General features: G+C 41.9%; 1 protein-coding gene across 3 annotated transcripts in view; it reads left to right on the top strand.

Moving 5' to 3' along the window:
• LOC135499302 (mitogen-activated protein kinase kinase kinase 13-A-like) overlaps window positions 1-16,193 on the top strand; it is a 28,189-nt gene that overhangs the window by 796 nt on the left and 11,200 nt on the right. The window contains exons 2-5 of one of the 3 annotated variants that reach the window (XM_064790006.1): window positions 3,222-3,289; window positions 14,988-15,201; window positions 15,342-15,604; window positions 15,888-16,071. In XM_064790006.1, coding sequence (XP_064646076.1) covers window positions 15,038-15,201; window positions 15,342-15,604; window positions 15,888-16,071 — 611 coding nt within the window. In that variant the 5' untranslated portion in view covers window positions 3,222-3,289; window positions 14,988-15,037. The remainder of the gene's footprint in view (window positions 1-3,221; window positions 3,290-14,987; window positions 15,202-15,341; window positions 15,605-15,887; window positions 16,072-16,193) is intronic. The other 2 variants (XM_064790008.1, XM_064790007.1) reach the window with 2 other exon arrangements.

Below are 16,193 nucleotides of genomic sequence, written 5' to 3' on the forward strand. Positions count from 1 at the left end.
TCTAATTACTGACCATTACAAAAAGCCATCCTTCCTCGATGTTTAGCGTCGATCACATTTAGTGGCATACAGCTTTGATACTCCAATAGTCTAATCTGCCTACAAATGAGCAAATTAACATAGCCTAGATTGCCTTTTGAAAATCAGGAATTCCCATCCGGCTGATCTCAGGTGATCAGCAATAGGCTAATGGCAATGTCCTCATTGGTTGACCACAACAGAGAGCTGTCAAACCAGTCAAGGAAGTCATCCAGTGGCTTACTACAATACTTCATTTATGTTCATGACTCATGGCCCTTTGAACGCCAGCAAACAGTACTCAGTAGGCCTATATTATTACACAGGTCTTGTTAGTTTGTGATTGACTACAAACAAACTAAACTGTGTTTTTAAAGATGTAGGTTAAAATTGATTGGTCCAGATCCTTTTGGGGCCTGAATCAAGAGCTGAATTAGTTCCAAAATATCTGTGAGAAAAAAACTAGAATTACCTGAATTGATGAGAGATGCATCCCATATAATAACTATTCAGTGGTGTGCATTTATTTTGAGACACCATGTATTAAATTGGGGCCAAAGTATTTAACAATGAAAATATCTGTTTCCTGAATTTGGTAGTCAAAAAGCTTGACTCCGGAAATGACCTGGTCAAAGTGCTTAGTGGTAGCCCACTCACTTTGTCTGAAACATGATATCTTAGATATGTTTGAATAGATATTGAGAATATCAAATTGACTCAATATAGTGAAATGAAACACTTCGAGTATCGCCCTCCCTTATTGTATTCTAGGATACAATTAATGGCCCATCATCTGTTGAATGGATATAAGTTGAGGTACTTTTATGGTGACAGGGTGACTCATTCATGTCATTTTGCCCAGGGTAACTCTTTGAGACAGGACACGCCCAAAGCTAACACCTATGGTACCCAATCACTGATCACTAGGCCATGGTAACATACCATTGGTGTGGGTTTATGACCATCATAATAGAAAAATACATGGTGTGTGCTTGTGTACTAGACCGCCACAATTGGATTAACCCTTTGTTTTGCATTACCTTTCTGAGAGTTTCGTTACCCCTTATTGTTGTTCTCCCCACTCTCTTTTGCATTGTAAAGTACAGGAAGAAGGGGTCATCCGACCTTTTATTGCAATTGAAAGCACTTATAAATCAATTACGACTATTCATGTGGTTGAGATGTGTTGTTAAGTCTCAAAGTCTGAATGGCCAACCTGTATTGAATCTGCTGCAGACATAAAGTCGCTGTATGGCATGAGATTGATTGGATTGTAGCATCGGTAGAGCACCATACGGCCGCCATGACGCCTGGCTGCCCAGACTCCAGTTTGCGGTGATATCACAATAACTGGGAGTATTAATTCTTGTACCTGGATTGGCCAGTGGTTTGTTTGGTGGTGCCAGAGATCTTCTGGAGATTGAAATACAGAAATGCATGGTGCACTGTCTAACATCTCTTAGATAAAGCCACTTTAATGTCAAGTTCTAATTCTTTACAGCATTGAAAAGAAATGTTGTGTTGCGTAGAATATATTTCTCATCCAAAGTCAAGTATGAAACATCAGTTTGTTGAATGAAATGCATCCCCTATGGTGGAGGGTGAAAAAAAGTAAGATGGTCAATTTGAGGTTTACGCTACAGTCATGACAGTGCAGTTCATTGACAATAATGACATTGACATTTGCAAAGTGCAAGCTAAATGTGAGCATTACATTCAATGTTGTATGTCATCTTGTCAGCTTCCTGTCTTTGACTAACACACCCACACCATCCCAAGTCAGATTTCCACACCGGATCTGGACAACACCCACCAAAAACTACTGCCTTCTACACTTAAGTTACCATGGTAACAAGCCATCACTTGGGGAACGCCAGTGAATATTTGGTCTGTCGGATGTATCTAAGTCTCGGTATGAACAACCTTTCTTGAATACGAAATTGTACAATCTATATTGCATGTATTGCAGGGGTGTACATGGAGGAAATGTCAAAGGGATGTTTTAAATCATCCGAGAAGCTATCTTTGCGCAATCGCCGATAAAAACTGAATGTAAAGTCAGACGTGTCAGAGGATGAGCGTTGAGCCAATTTAGCATTGGAACCGAAATGTCAAGAATGTTGAACCTAATGTGAGCTACAAGCAAAGGGGTATTTCGAAATGTCTGACATGAGTTACACATGAGTGTCAAGAACCAAGTCAAGTGGCACCTTTAAAAAGCATCTTGCATCTCTTGACGAGCAAGGTTTTGATGCAATCTTTTTATGACATGGCCACTGCACATGACAGGTGGACGGACAGATGAAGGGACCAGTTGTGATGAGGGGTAGCCTTCAGGGTAAACCACCCTCTAGACAGAGGTCTGGTGCTCTTTTGACTCTTACCTCATCAAGTATAAAAGTCGGCCTACTACATGTACTACTAGTACTAGTATGGTTGCAATCTCAAAGCTTGTGTAAAATCGTATACCCTCACATTTGGCTGAGGACTCTCATCATGTTTTGTCGCCAGTGCTCTAATCATTGAACCCCTGGCGTGTCAAGACCCTTGTTTTCTTGTCATTGTGTTTGTACCCCTGTCACCATCTCTCACGATTGTGGTGCCGTAAACTAATTCGTAACAATTGATAGTGATCTCAAAAGCTTCTCTGTCCAATGTCCTAAAATAATTTGTGAAGTTGTGTAACTTCACCCAATATTTCGCTCTGAAAGAAGTTTCGCAGAAATGTTGTGTAATGTAATCTCGCTATTTTACTAAGCCATTGTGAACAAATTCGCATTAGGCCTTTGACTGATAGAGGAGTGAGTCATCGCCGAAAATATACGGCATAGAGCTCTGTTGCCTTACCGCCTTTTGGTTAAAGTGGGCACCTGATTGGTTGGGAAAAACCTTGGCACACTTGGCGTACATGATCAGAGTTCATTTCCACAATGTAAGTAGTTGATGCATAGAGTCATTTGGTTTGTTATGTATGGAGTCGGGAGTCAAGTCAAATGTTTAAGTACTGTCATGTTACTCATTCGTCTTGAACTCGTCCACTCCAAGGTTGTGACTTCGTCTCTAAGCTAGTGTTTCTTCTGAATCTGAAGACAGGACAGAGAACCAATTCTGACAATGCCTGGAAGGGGCATGAAGGGTGAAAACATAGTGTGTTCTGTGTCAAGATTATTTTCTCATGAAGTGTTCTTCTTCTTCTTCTCCAGGTGAGACATTTGGATTACGCTTGTTGGTGTTGGTGATCATTCCCTCTGCTGTTCTTTCAGGTACATATGTAAGTAATAGTTTGAAAGAAAATACTTCCTCCAACAGTTGTGTGTATGTTTATTTACATGTTATTATGTTTGTCACAGTATCCTCTCATGAAGTCATTTGGGGTACATTGTATTTCACACTTTGTGAACTAATAAAGTCCACTTTATACCGGCCTATTTCAAAAGCTGTTTTACAACCAAACTGTCTGAAATGAGTTCATGTAATTCGGAAAGGGGTTTGTAGCAAAATTAGGGAAGCAACAAGGAGGGCTGTGAAATATTCATCATCTTCTATTGCTGCAGTACATAAATAGATGTTGAACTGTGGATCTTTGGAAGTGCATTAAGTGGAGTATGTCATGTGTTTGTGCTGGGGGGGGGGGGCTCGTAATCATCGTCAAGCAACTTGTAATTGATGCATGACCGATTGCCGAGGCAGCTACCTTATCGTAACACCTGTGTTAAAAAAACACATCTTCTCTTATATTGTGGGGGGAGGGTACCTGATGGAAACCAGACTTGGCAAATTCGGCAGATGTAACAGGTTGCAGATTGAGGCTGCAATCATACCACCTGGCAAACATAAATGTCATTGTTATCATTTGGCTCTGCATCTTCTCATGTTTGAGTGAATCATCATGTCATGATGTTGCTCCTTGAAAACACCTGGGAATGATCTCCTATTAAAAAACAGCATCTCAGTACATACAAATTACAAGCCAGGGAGGCCGATCAGCTTTGCTAAATATGGGCACTTTTGGAATAAGGAGAAGCTGGTTGTGCCTTGAGCTCGATCCATCTAGTCCCTGAAGTCTCCCGCAGACTGTATGGTTCAAACCAGCTTGCGCCAGTCCGAGCCACTGCTCTGTAGTGTTAATACTGGGGAGGTAGTATGAGATGAGTGGAAGTAGAATTTGCACAAGGAGGAGTGGTTGGTTGGTTCCTAGTAAACCAAAAGGAAACCACTGCAACTTCTAAAGACGCCTGCCAAGTCTGCTGAACATAAGGTTTCGTTCTTCTTTCTCACAGTCCTACATGTATCTTTGTTGGTTTATCGTTATCTCGGCTGCAATTTCTTCCAGTGGTTCTAGCATCGGAACCAGGTGCAGCATGTCAGTGATTCATAGAAGCTGCGATAATCCACAAGTTAGTTAGACAAAGATACTGCAGGTGTTCGCAAGGCGACGCACGTTTACTTCTTCGCTAACTTACCTTACCAGAGACCCAGCCTTTCTCTATTTTGTCTCTGCCAATTCTCCTACGCATCTTTGAAGGCTGGCTGGCACGAACGTAAAAGCCGTAAAAGCTTTGCCCACCTTTGATGAAGTACATGGAGCTGAAGTAGGGACAGCAACAAACTTGATTGGTTTTTAACATAGTCAGTCTGCGTGGTGAAGATTTCAATATATTTGCTTTTACAGTTTTGCTGTTTAATATATTGCACATCCCGGTGTTCCGTTCTGGCCACACTGGATGGGAGAAGAACCGGTCACTCCCTACTTCAAATAAAATGATGAGGAGTATAAAGTATTCCATAGAGATCCACTGCGTGTGTTATTAGGTCAGTAAACAGAGAATAATCATGTTTTGCCTCACCCCAATCTTGAAGCGCTTCAACCAACAAGAGATAATTGGTCTGAGTGGGATCTACTCGATCTTCAAAGTGACAGAAGTATTGGTGTTCGCCTCTAACTAGAGCCTCGCCGGGAGGTTCATCGTGCAAGAAGGCTCTGCTTGGTCGGTTTCTTTTGACTTGGAAAAAAGGCTGTGGCCAGATGATCACCAGGTTGTTTAGAAGACCAAAAAAAACTACTACAATGGAACAAAGAGGCTAAAGATAGTCTTGGGAAACTGTTGATTGTGTTTCTCTGGGGTAGCACCAACAGGTGATGTAAAGTTTTTTTGCTTAGTAATTTTTTGCTTGTGTTATTGATGTAGTACTAGTAGCTCGTCATTCATCCGTGACGTTTGCCTGCATCAATATTTGGTGTAATATCGCACACAAACATATGGCCACCCAGCAGCTGAACAGATAACAGAGTAGCTCTTTACCACTTCGCGTTTCAGAAAACAGGTCCGCTTGCTGCGAATGGCCGGTGCATCGAGTTTTCGTGAAAGTGTAGATGGTGTTTGCCACCCACTATGAATGTGAAGAACCCCATGGCAGATTTTGCATCATCCAAACCTGTTTTGAGGAGGATCATTGTTTTTTGTTGAGGAAACAAATTATGATTGAGACAGGTTGTGAATTGATGTATCAAGCCATGGTGGGTGGTGCGTGACGTTTTTGGATTGATTGATTGATCTTCTGAAAACAAATCATCAGAGTTACAAGTGTAGTCTGAAGGCAGCACTTGGATCACCTTTGAAGGGATGGCTTTCTTTTGAAGTCAAGTCAGGTGTCTGTCAACTGGTCTACAGAGCAAGGCGCGGGGGGGGAGGAGGGGTTAGTCAAGACTCAAGGTCTCTTAGTGCATGGACTGGTGCGCAGAGTGAGATGCGGGGAAAGCTGATTCAAACATACAGCGTCATTAGTTCATGAGATCAAGTTGTGCTCATACACAGTCAAGACGCCCACCACTTTCAATACTTGGATGAAAGATGGCCTCTGAAGACTGCACCGGCCAGCTTGCTATGACGTGGATAGACTCCTCAATTAATGAAGATGTCTGCCTCCTACTTGGGCCGAGTCAATAGACCAGAAAATTAAGTGCGCTCGGCTCATCATCAGCATCGCAAAACTTCCATGATATTGCAGGGCTAATGATGCTGTTGCATGCAGTAGAGCTATCTCTTGTCGTTGATAGTGGTGGCTATCGTTTCCGGTTCATCTACTCGTATGACGTTGGCTGTCGAAAGGATTGCCGCATCAGATAGAGTCTGTCAAGATAATGAACCCTCTGTTTGATGTTGTTGAACTTCATCAAATCTGATAATAATCTGTTCATTTTCACCAAAGTAACTTTACATGGCCAACTGGACTTTTACTTTGCTACACGGTAGATGCAGAATTTGACTTGGTGTAGAAGTTGAGATCTACAACATAGTTGACAAACTTTGTGAACTGTAACTCACTAGTTTCTGACTATTGACTAATAATGTCCGTACTTGAATTGATCGCAGTAGGAGGCAATATTGAAATATTGTTTCGTAAAGTCGAAGATTTGTTGAGTCACATGTTCTTCTTAGTCTGGGTTCCAGTTTCTTTGATGGACAGGAACCAACCGCGTGCTGAACAACTGGAACTACTGCGCAATGTGGTAAAGTCCTGGATTGTTTCTCAGTCACTGTGCAAGAATGTTGACATGTTTGATGTGGTTCACCAGTTCACCACAAGGAAGTTGTAGCTATTTCAAGCGAGGTCAGTGTCGGATAGCGTTCCTGTTGAGAGGTGGGCGTAGTGGGTAAAATATGAGCGAAACAAACAGCACAGGTTAGACTTCTTCTGGTTCCTTGACGGAGAGTGGGCGATGGAAACATTTGTATCTTTCAATATTATGGGCAGTGTACCTGTGTGTGAGGAGTTGGCCAATTGCAACATCGCCATTTTACATTGGCACACAATGAATCGGAATGATTTTGGTTATCTCATAACGCATCTTGAAGAATCAATGGAGTGGTGCATGATTTGTCTGTTGGTCAACTGAAATGGTATTCAACTAATGAGTTTTAGCCTTGTGATTTCTGTGACAAGCACTTGTGCTTAGTCTTCTGTCATAACAGGCTGAAAGCACTTAGATATCTCGAATCTAGTTGTCACTTTTGAAGTGGCACGTGGCTATTTGAACTGTGTCGAGTCCTTGATTTAATTTCTTATGGTTGATATTCAATATCAGTTTTTCCATAACATCTATTGATTTGTCCTTGTTGTGTCCCCTTATCTGTTGTTTTATCAAGGTTTGGTTCATAGAAAACCACATTTTTTCTGTCTGAGTCATACCTCTAGTCTTCCACATATCCAAATATTTTGATAAAGCAAATTTTTACCTGTTTTTAGCCACAATTTTCAAGATTTTCCCTATCATTTGTACATAGACAAAGCCACCGCTTATTTCTTTGGCTCTACAATCTCCTGAGTGCTGTGGATAAAGGTGGGTGTGGCTGTTCTATCTACGTGGGGGCTTAATGTTGCACAACAAGAAATGCCCTTGATGTTGAAATAGGGTGGATCCCTCCAAGTCCAGCATTAAATGGGAATTGTGTGACACACCCCTTTGATGGAACTGGCAATAATCTCTGTTGGCAAATAATCCATTGTTACCGTGACGACATTAGATGCTTAAGGCCATTCCCAATATTCAGAGCTGTTGCCATGAAACAAATGGGAACATTTGCAGACATAACAAGATTTGTTTTTGTTTTGCATGTTTTAAAAGGTTAGGGAATTGAGTGTGAGGTCCAAAACATGGGGCTCATAGCGGGACTATGTTGCCCTTTTATGGATGGCCATCCTTTTGACATACATCAAAGCTATGAAACCATGTCACACTGACTATTTGCGCACTCCTGATCTTCGTTAGAATATTGCATCCCTTTCATGTTTTCCACCAGAGAAAAAAACCAACATTTTGTGACGTGTTGTGTCTTGCGTGTCCATTCTTCTTCAGTGTATTAGGACAGATGAGGACTCATTTGAAAGCACTAACAACTATTTTTAGACACAAATAAAGGTGGGGAAGCCCATGCATTAGTTCCGTTTAAAGTGATAAGCTTTTTTCCCTTTGATTGATCTTTGCTGGCTCAGCCATTCACTGTAGGTCAGAATATCTTTAATAGTGTATGGAGAATTGTCAAAGAACACTCCCTCACAAAGTGTGAACTAAACTATATCTTGACATCAGCAAAACAACCTACATTCCTGTCTCAATTACCCAATGAAATTCTCCCCATGTCTAAGCTAATCTTATTGATGTCACTAGGGAATTGGTTGCCTGGCAACAATGCAAATGAGGCTGTTGCCGTGGTTACCAATGGTAATGATGGTGTCCTTTGCTGAGTGTCGATGGTATGGGATATGAAACTTGTTGTGTGACTTGATTATCTTGTTATCTCAATTTAGCAACAAGGTTGTTCCAGTTTTGACGAAAAATGTTCAAAAGGACTTTCCCTTGACTGAGGTTTGTTCAAGCACTTTGCCAGTACAAACCAAGTTCATTACCATGTCGCAACCTTTGTGACTGTGTCTGTGTGGCATGTCAACTTTGGGTTCAGTTTATGGATACCCTGATCTCTTGCGCTTTGTGCTATGGTCTGAGATGAAAACCTCGGCCAACCGTTCTTGACCATACCACGAACTTGTTGGCTGCTTTCGATGGACTGAGGCAGTGCACAGCTTTCATGTACACCGCGATACATCTTATGTGCATACTAAAGCCTATGGCCTTCTGCCACTAACGATAGTCTTGACTACGCTACCACTACCACTACCCTGCCAACTCCTCTCAAATCAAGGTAAACATGTACCTGTGTTCCTTTTAAACATTGGAGTAGCAGCAACCTTGCGGGAGTCTTGGCCATATGTTCAAGGCCTTCAATGAGGCAATCGCTCTCCCACACCTTGGCGAATGAAGCAAAAACTCTTTAAACAACTAGTAAGATTGATGTAGAGATGTTTTTCCTCAGCGGGAATGAGATTGTCGGAAGACTTAGGGGTGTTTGTTGCTTGCCCGGCAGAATGGAGGTTGGGTCATGTCCTGAAAATTGGGCTTTCAAAACTTGCATCATTTGTGACTCCTCAGATATTTTTTTCTGAAATGTCACAAAAAACTAATAATTTAATTGACAGATTGATTGACAGGCGTATGTAGATTAGTTCCCAGGTTCCGTGTTGATCAAAACATCGCATCACCAACCGAGTCTGACTCAAACCTTTGTGAGGCATTGGAGCAGAAAAACAATATGTGCGATAATAATTTATCAATCTTTTTGAAACGTGAATTGCCCGCGATGATTGGCGCTGACCGTATCGATTTGGAACTAATTTTCCGCAGTTATTTCAATGCTCTGGACGGAAATGAGATAAAATCTATAAAACACGTTCACTTCTCGGTGCTTAACGATTCATCGTGACGTCCTTTATTCCGAGCGTGTCGACTAACCGATGCATGAAATGCACGACGAACTCATCATAACATCGGTGCCTGTCTGGGTCTCTCGTGGTGAGTAATCGTGGAGATTGGATTTGCATCGTGTTCTAAACAAAGAGACAGTATGCGTCAGTCGTCTACCAGGATGAAAGTAGCATAGTTATTGTAAATTTCCAAAATAAGTCATTACTATTTCTTGTACAGTCTCCATAAAAATCAATTCTGAGATATTTCTAGAATTGGACATTTGTTGCGGTACGGCTATTAAGTATGGTTATGTAATGGTTATCAAATCATGTGTCTTGCATCGCTGAATAAGTTGAAGAAATTCCTCTTCATTTCTTTGAAAAATTGTCATCTTTGCCACGCTGATCAAATCTATTATTGCCTGTCCTTGGCGGCCATTTATGAAACGTCGTCGTACATGACAGAAGTCACGGAATGATCATTGCACAATTTCCTTGCTTCAATCTCGAGCTAACTCAATCTTCCACTAATCCTGTCTACTTCAAATGTCATTACCCACAATTCCCGTCAGAACGAACATCGCCGACAGACACACGTTTGATTTCATACAGAGTAAGGTATCACGATTTGCGTTGCCATGACGACTAATAAGATACGCGTTGCCTCCTCGATTCGTGAAGCCGAATTGGTGGTTATGTCCCGCTGTGGACGGGGCTATCAGCATTCAGCTCGGTGGTTATGGGGCGCGAGATCTTTTATTGCAATCTGTAAGGACCTGTTCTAGGAAATGCCTTGGGGTTGACATGGATAAGGATGTTTTCTTATCAAGAGTAAGACAGTTGATTCTTGTGTAACCGTTGTAGCCCCAGAGGCATCTGGTTCACCCTATGCTTCTGTAATAAAGTGTCCTGGCCATTCTTTGCAACATCTATTGACTTGCCGCAACATGGATGGGGGGAGGGACACGGGTTCACAATTCACACAAAAAACAGCTGTAAAAAGTGATATTGTGATATGTTATTGTAATTCTGTATGTGCAGCATACAACATGTGTCCATGTCTGATATTGATGTCTCACAGTGATATCGATGTCTCAATATCGTGATCCGAGGCCGCCAATCGCTATCAAGAGAGTACAATGACAGGTCATATTCATAAACTGGTGAATGACCGCCTGATCTGGTGCCAGATGGCCGGATTCCCAGAAGAAAAGCTCCTGTGAAATGTACTGTACATGTAATATAGTGTAGTGTAGCTTATTGTAAGTACATGTACAATCTGCATAGATCAATGCAGAGTGATCTTGACGTATCTTGTACAACACGTAGCGGGATCGGTCTGTCATGGATCAGCTCCTCGGACTTCACTTGCGGTTTTGCAAACAGAATTCGCGCAAACTGAAGGTGTAGGGATGTCATTGTCAAACCTTTATCTTTCCCTCAGCGTTTTAGCACTGCTAAGCTTTCACACAGCAAAACATTGGGCCTTGGAGTCCAGATGTTGTAGAGAGTGTTTTGTGGGTGTGGTGATGTCAACGTTTGACAGTGGGTAATAAATCTGAGGCACTCAATCATGTGCTGTGACCCTTGAACAGCATTGGCTCTCGCAGCAGTCCCGCAAAAAACCATAAAGCAACCAACCTTATATTGATTTTGTAAGATTGATGGCCAATTTGAATTCCATCTCGCATCTTTACGTGCATGGATCAGACCTAATCATTATTCATTAAAACTATCGACCATTCAAAAAGTGTTGGGGTCGAAAGTTCACCAAATTAGGATTCGGAGGATGTAATTTTTTTGCGATTCCGTTCCTAGTCAGCAACAGCTTGTCCGTAGTATTCTTCTGAGATTAGGAGTGTGAAATTGAGAAAATCTGACTCATAACCTTGACATGGAATCAGTCAAGCAGGACGGGGCGAAAAAATCACGGTCACATAAATTTCTATTGGATTGGCTCAGGAATAGGGCGAGCTAAAGAACCCATTCAGCTCTCGGACTTCCCCCTACTCTGCCAGCGCCCTCCTTCTACAGTCCTCAAACTGGGTTCATTTGCAACCTGGCGTCATAGCCACTGGAGAGAGTAGAAATTACAACCCAGATCCATAAAAAGTTAGTGTAAAACCAAATCCACCGTTGTCCTGAAATGACCTGTTCTTGCTCCTCCCGGGGCGTCCCCGAAGAGTGCTTGCTACGTTGCACACGTCTTGTCGGTGCGGGAACGTGTCTTGATGCAAACTAATCATCGTTAATAAAACCATTGATTTCAATCGCAAAAATGCTGGGGTGAAAAGTTCAGGAAGCTGGCATCGCCAAAAAATCTTGAGATGAATTTCAATAAAGTCAACAGGTCTTGAGCTGTTGATCTCCTTTGATGCAGTCTGTCTTGAGAACTTACCCGGAGTAGACCGGGGGCCATATTTGTGAATGTTTATGGGATGGCGTTTTCCTGGGCCGCAGGTGAAATCGGTGAGTTGGTGCTTTCTTGTCTTTTCTCTTGGGATAACTTTGATGATAATTTTCCTCAGAACCATATTTCTTCAATTCTTCAGTGTGGCGGAGGTTCGTGCTTTTGCCGAAGTATTTGACTTTGTTGTGACCCCTAATCCAAACTTCGGGCCTGATTGTTTATTGGGAAATTGCGGGAAGTTGATTTGGTTCCTTCTCTGATGTCTACCCCCTCCCCTCCCTCCCAAACATCAATTTCAATTTGAGGGAAATATGAGCCAGGAATTCCCTTACTGTGGCTGAATGTCTGGTCTTATTCCTCTACTGCAGTATTGAGCCATCAGTAAAAAACAAAAATTGGCAGACTTTCAACTGTTACGTGTAGCTGATTGCATCGAAGTCGTTATTTTAAAAAAAGCTCTGCTAAATTTATTTTATGAGTTGGGTTGAGGTATTTCCTAATAGCACACCGAGGCCTCCCACGGCACCCATTAAAATAATTAATCAACAAAACCTAATGATGCTGCCTCATTACCAGAAAATTAACAAACCTATCATAAAGATAGATATCAAATGAAATGAGGTAATTAGTGGATTTAATCACCGAGGTTAAAAATAACTACAGGCAGTATTCACGCATGCATCAGAATGTACTAAACACTGTTGAACATGCATAACATTCAGGTCTCCTGCTGTATACACCGCTGTCTGTTGTCCCACTTATCACATGTTGTGAACGACCATATAAGGAAATCAATACAAACACGCGACTTTCCTGGAACCGTGCCTAGCATTAGCATGAATTAGCCGTTGGTTGTTAGCAAACGGAACAATGCCATTCTATAAATAATTGGCGTACTATTTCATTGTTAGGTGAATGCAAGTACTTCTTGGATCTTGCTGCGCTATAAATAGGCAATTAACCCTTTACGCTTGGGAATCAAAATCATGCATGTGTCTGAAAGCTCCAGACATAACAAGTTAAACGTGATTATCATGGAAATCATGGGGTTGTCTCATGGGCATCTACATTGGAGACTTGCTTCTTGGTTCACGAAATATGCAAAACAATGATGATGATAATGTTTTAAATCATGTAGGCCTACTATTTTTGAAATCTGTTTCCAAGAACTTTGAAAGCATATGACCTGATTACAAATTTAAATGAGAACTTGTAATGATATACAGGATGTTCCACAGAATGTGCTGATCCAAAAACTCAGCCTGAACGCTTCAAATGCACTGTTTCAGTAACGAAATGTTCTACCAATGCTAGCAACTTGGGTTGGTGGAACGTTTTGTACATTATGCGGTTTTCACGGGCGTCAGGTAATAATCAATATGGCTGCCAGTAATTACCGATCAATCGTTAACGGCGCTTCCGAGAAACGACCAGGTGCAACCTCATGAACATGCTCCCATGTTCTATCTGTTGATAATAAACAGAAACATTACAAGGCTGTAGTTATGTATGTAGTACTCCCTATGTAGAACGGCATAGTACACCTTTCTCCGATTGTAAATTAACCCATTACTACCACAATGTGGATCTGATCTGATATTTCTCAAACTTTCATGCCATGGCATGATCAAGGAGGTTGTTAGTCTTAATTCTTCCTGGTCACCTTACTTTGGTCTTTGATGTAGGTTCCAGATGGCCAGACCCCCCCCCCCATGGCTGCTGATTTATTTGAGTTAATGTACTAATATATATGCAGACTGTGCTCTTCCCATCACTTTTGTTTACTAAAATTGACTTCAAACCTGTTTACATGTGGCTATCAAACCTTTATTCAAAGAGAGGATCAATTCCTCCTGAATACATATTTCGGCTTTTAGGTCCCGACGGGCCGGCCGTGGATTAATATGCCGGTATTTCCCCGACCAGAGGAGTTGGCGCCTCTAACAATAATCAGAGTGGAAGGGAGTCCAATAATCAATATAGTTACCATAGCGACACGGACGTCAGCACTCTGGCTATATGGGGACGAATATGTAATGTTTCTCTGAATATGCTTGTAGGGAAACGAGGCTATGTCGTCTAATTGTGTATCAGATGGACTTGAAATTTCACGGCAACAACATCGTGGCTTCACGCGTTTTGAGATGCGGGCCTCTTGAGGATTGTAAGAGTTCTTGTTGATGTATGTTAATTGTTGGTTGGGGGGATGATTGGTAGTAAAGAAATAATTCGGGGAATGTGGCATGATTGTGGCAATCTTGGTATCTGACAGTTGATGATGTTGAACCACGTATTATCAATTCTGCGTATAGAGTGCAATTTGAAGGCAACTGAATCAACGTCAGGTCATTTCGAGTTGATGCAACTGTTCTGCTTTGACTCTGACTTTGACTTTGAATGGTTTTTGCATTACATCAATTGAAGAGATAGCAATTAGGGCTCATTGCAGAATTGCATCATTGCCAAAAAGAGGTCATCACTTCTAAAAGGTTTATGGCAAACCTTTACCAGAACTTCTCTTTGGGAAAAATCATCCAAAACACTGTAACGGCATCCCATTTATATGAGATAAGTGTTTTACACATCGAGTCTTGTCGATTTCACAGTTGTTGAAGTGATCCGCTTAAATGTCAGACGATGTTAACTATCGACTTCTTGTGTATGAGTTATTGGGAATTAGTGATCAATCAATAAATGAATACGCGATCAACTGAACCATTCGACTGTGATTCACCGAGGACGAACTGGACTGACATACTAGGACTCGGTAGTCTAGTTCCGACATATCTTATCTGTTATTTTATTTCACCCGCGGCCGAAATAGTTGTTTGTTCTTGTTAGGTATTTGGTGTATTTCCTGAATTTGGGTTCCGCTTGGTTTCGGTCCAGATTAGATGTGCGTATAAGTTTAGAACCTGTCACTGTGATCACCTTATGAAATGACTGAGCAAGTGGTCCAACTCTTATACAGGTTTTCGATGCTATTTTGACCATCCAACTTTTCCTAAGGAATCTGACTACAATTCAGACGGCCTCTAAACAAAAGGTGCTCTAACAGGAAGGTTTCATATCTTTTTGGCTTTCTTTCTTGAATGTTTGTGTGTCCAAAAGAAATGCGGGCTGTCTAAAGGAGGTAAAAATTGTTTCCATTGATTTTGTTTCCAGAGCAGGTTTCCAGAAAGTTTGATGTATTATGATGCCAAGCGTGTTAGCCATCCACAGTTCTAACCATTCTCCGATTCTCTTCTCTTTCCAGGATTGCACATGATGACCTTTAAAAGCTAACCTTGACCTTCACATCGCATAATGACCTTGGAACGACCGAAACCCGTGCACAAGGAGGCCACGGCCAAAATCCACAACAATGTCCTTGACGTGCCAAAGAAAGATGAGCCGATTAACAGTCGGAACAGTCCGACAACACTCAACATACTCACGTGTAGTACAGACATGGAAGACTTCTCAAATAGGTAAGAGGCGATGCGGGATGCTTGATTTTGCTTTACTACAGCTTCATAAAGATGAAAAGACGTTGCCTTTAGGCTGGCTATAAGAAAGCCACAACCAACAGGTTCCACAATCAGTACAAACGTCTACCCTCTTCTTGCAGCATGCTATGCCTGGAACAGGAAATCGACAAACTCAGTGTCACGACAAATTCCCAGGCGTCAACTTCTTACTCGACGGCAACCAACACGATCCCAACCGGCCCAAACTCCACCAACATATCCGCGTCTTCTGATGATGCGGAGACACTCGATATTGGTTACCGGGATGGCCAGCAGAGGGGCTTCTTTGAGGGACTCCTGGGATGCTTGAGGCCGGTGTGGACGATCATTGGAAAGGCGGCCACAGCAGAGCTAAAGCAGCAAGGTAACAGAAGTTGAGAAGTAGTTTTTGTTCGAGAAAGGAAGCCCAAGATGGGTAATTTGATGATGTTGTGGTTGAAGGGTGCCGCAGTCATGATCCCAATGGTCATTAGTTCTGGTCCTGAGAACATATGATTTACTTTGCTATTATTTTCAACGTTTGAAGGTTTTAAGGGATGCGCCTTACCATCTCGGAAAGAGTGGGATACTGAAGTGTTCAGTGCTTTGCTTTAGCTTTTTAAAATGCATCCTTATCTTCTATTGTAACCGACATAATTCCTCTCCAGATGACTGGGAAATCCCCTTTGAGAGCATCTCGGACCTTGAATGGTTAGGCAGTGGTGCCCAGGGAGCAGTGTTCCTTGGTAAACTACGCAGCGAGCAGGTTGCTGTGAAGAAAGTCAGGGATGCCAAAGAAACGGATATACGTCACTTGCGGCGGTTAAATCATCCGAATATTATCAATTTCAAGTGAGTACCAGATTCTGAAAATATTGCTTATGGCGGCTAAATTTGATGTTCGATGTTATTAACCTTTTGCCTCTAAGTTCTCATCCAGCTCAGGACCTTTGATCGAGCTCTATGTTTCTCTA

This window comes from Lineus longissimus, chromosome 15, assembly GCF_910592395.1.
Source record: "Lineus longissimus chromosome 15, tnLinLong1.2, whole genome shotgun sequence".
Classification (NCBI taxonomy): Eukaryota; Metazoa; Nemertea; class Pilidiophora; order Heteronemertea; family Lineidae; genus Lineus; species Lineus longissimus.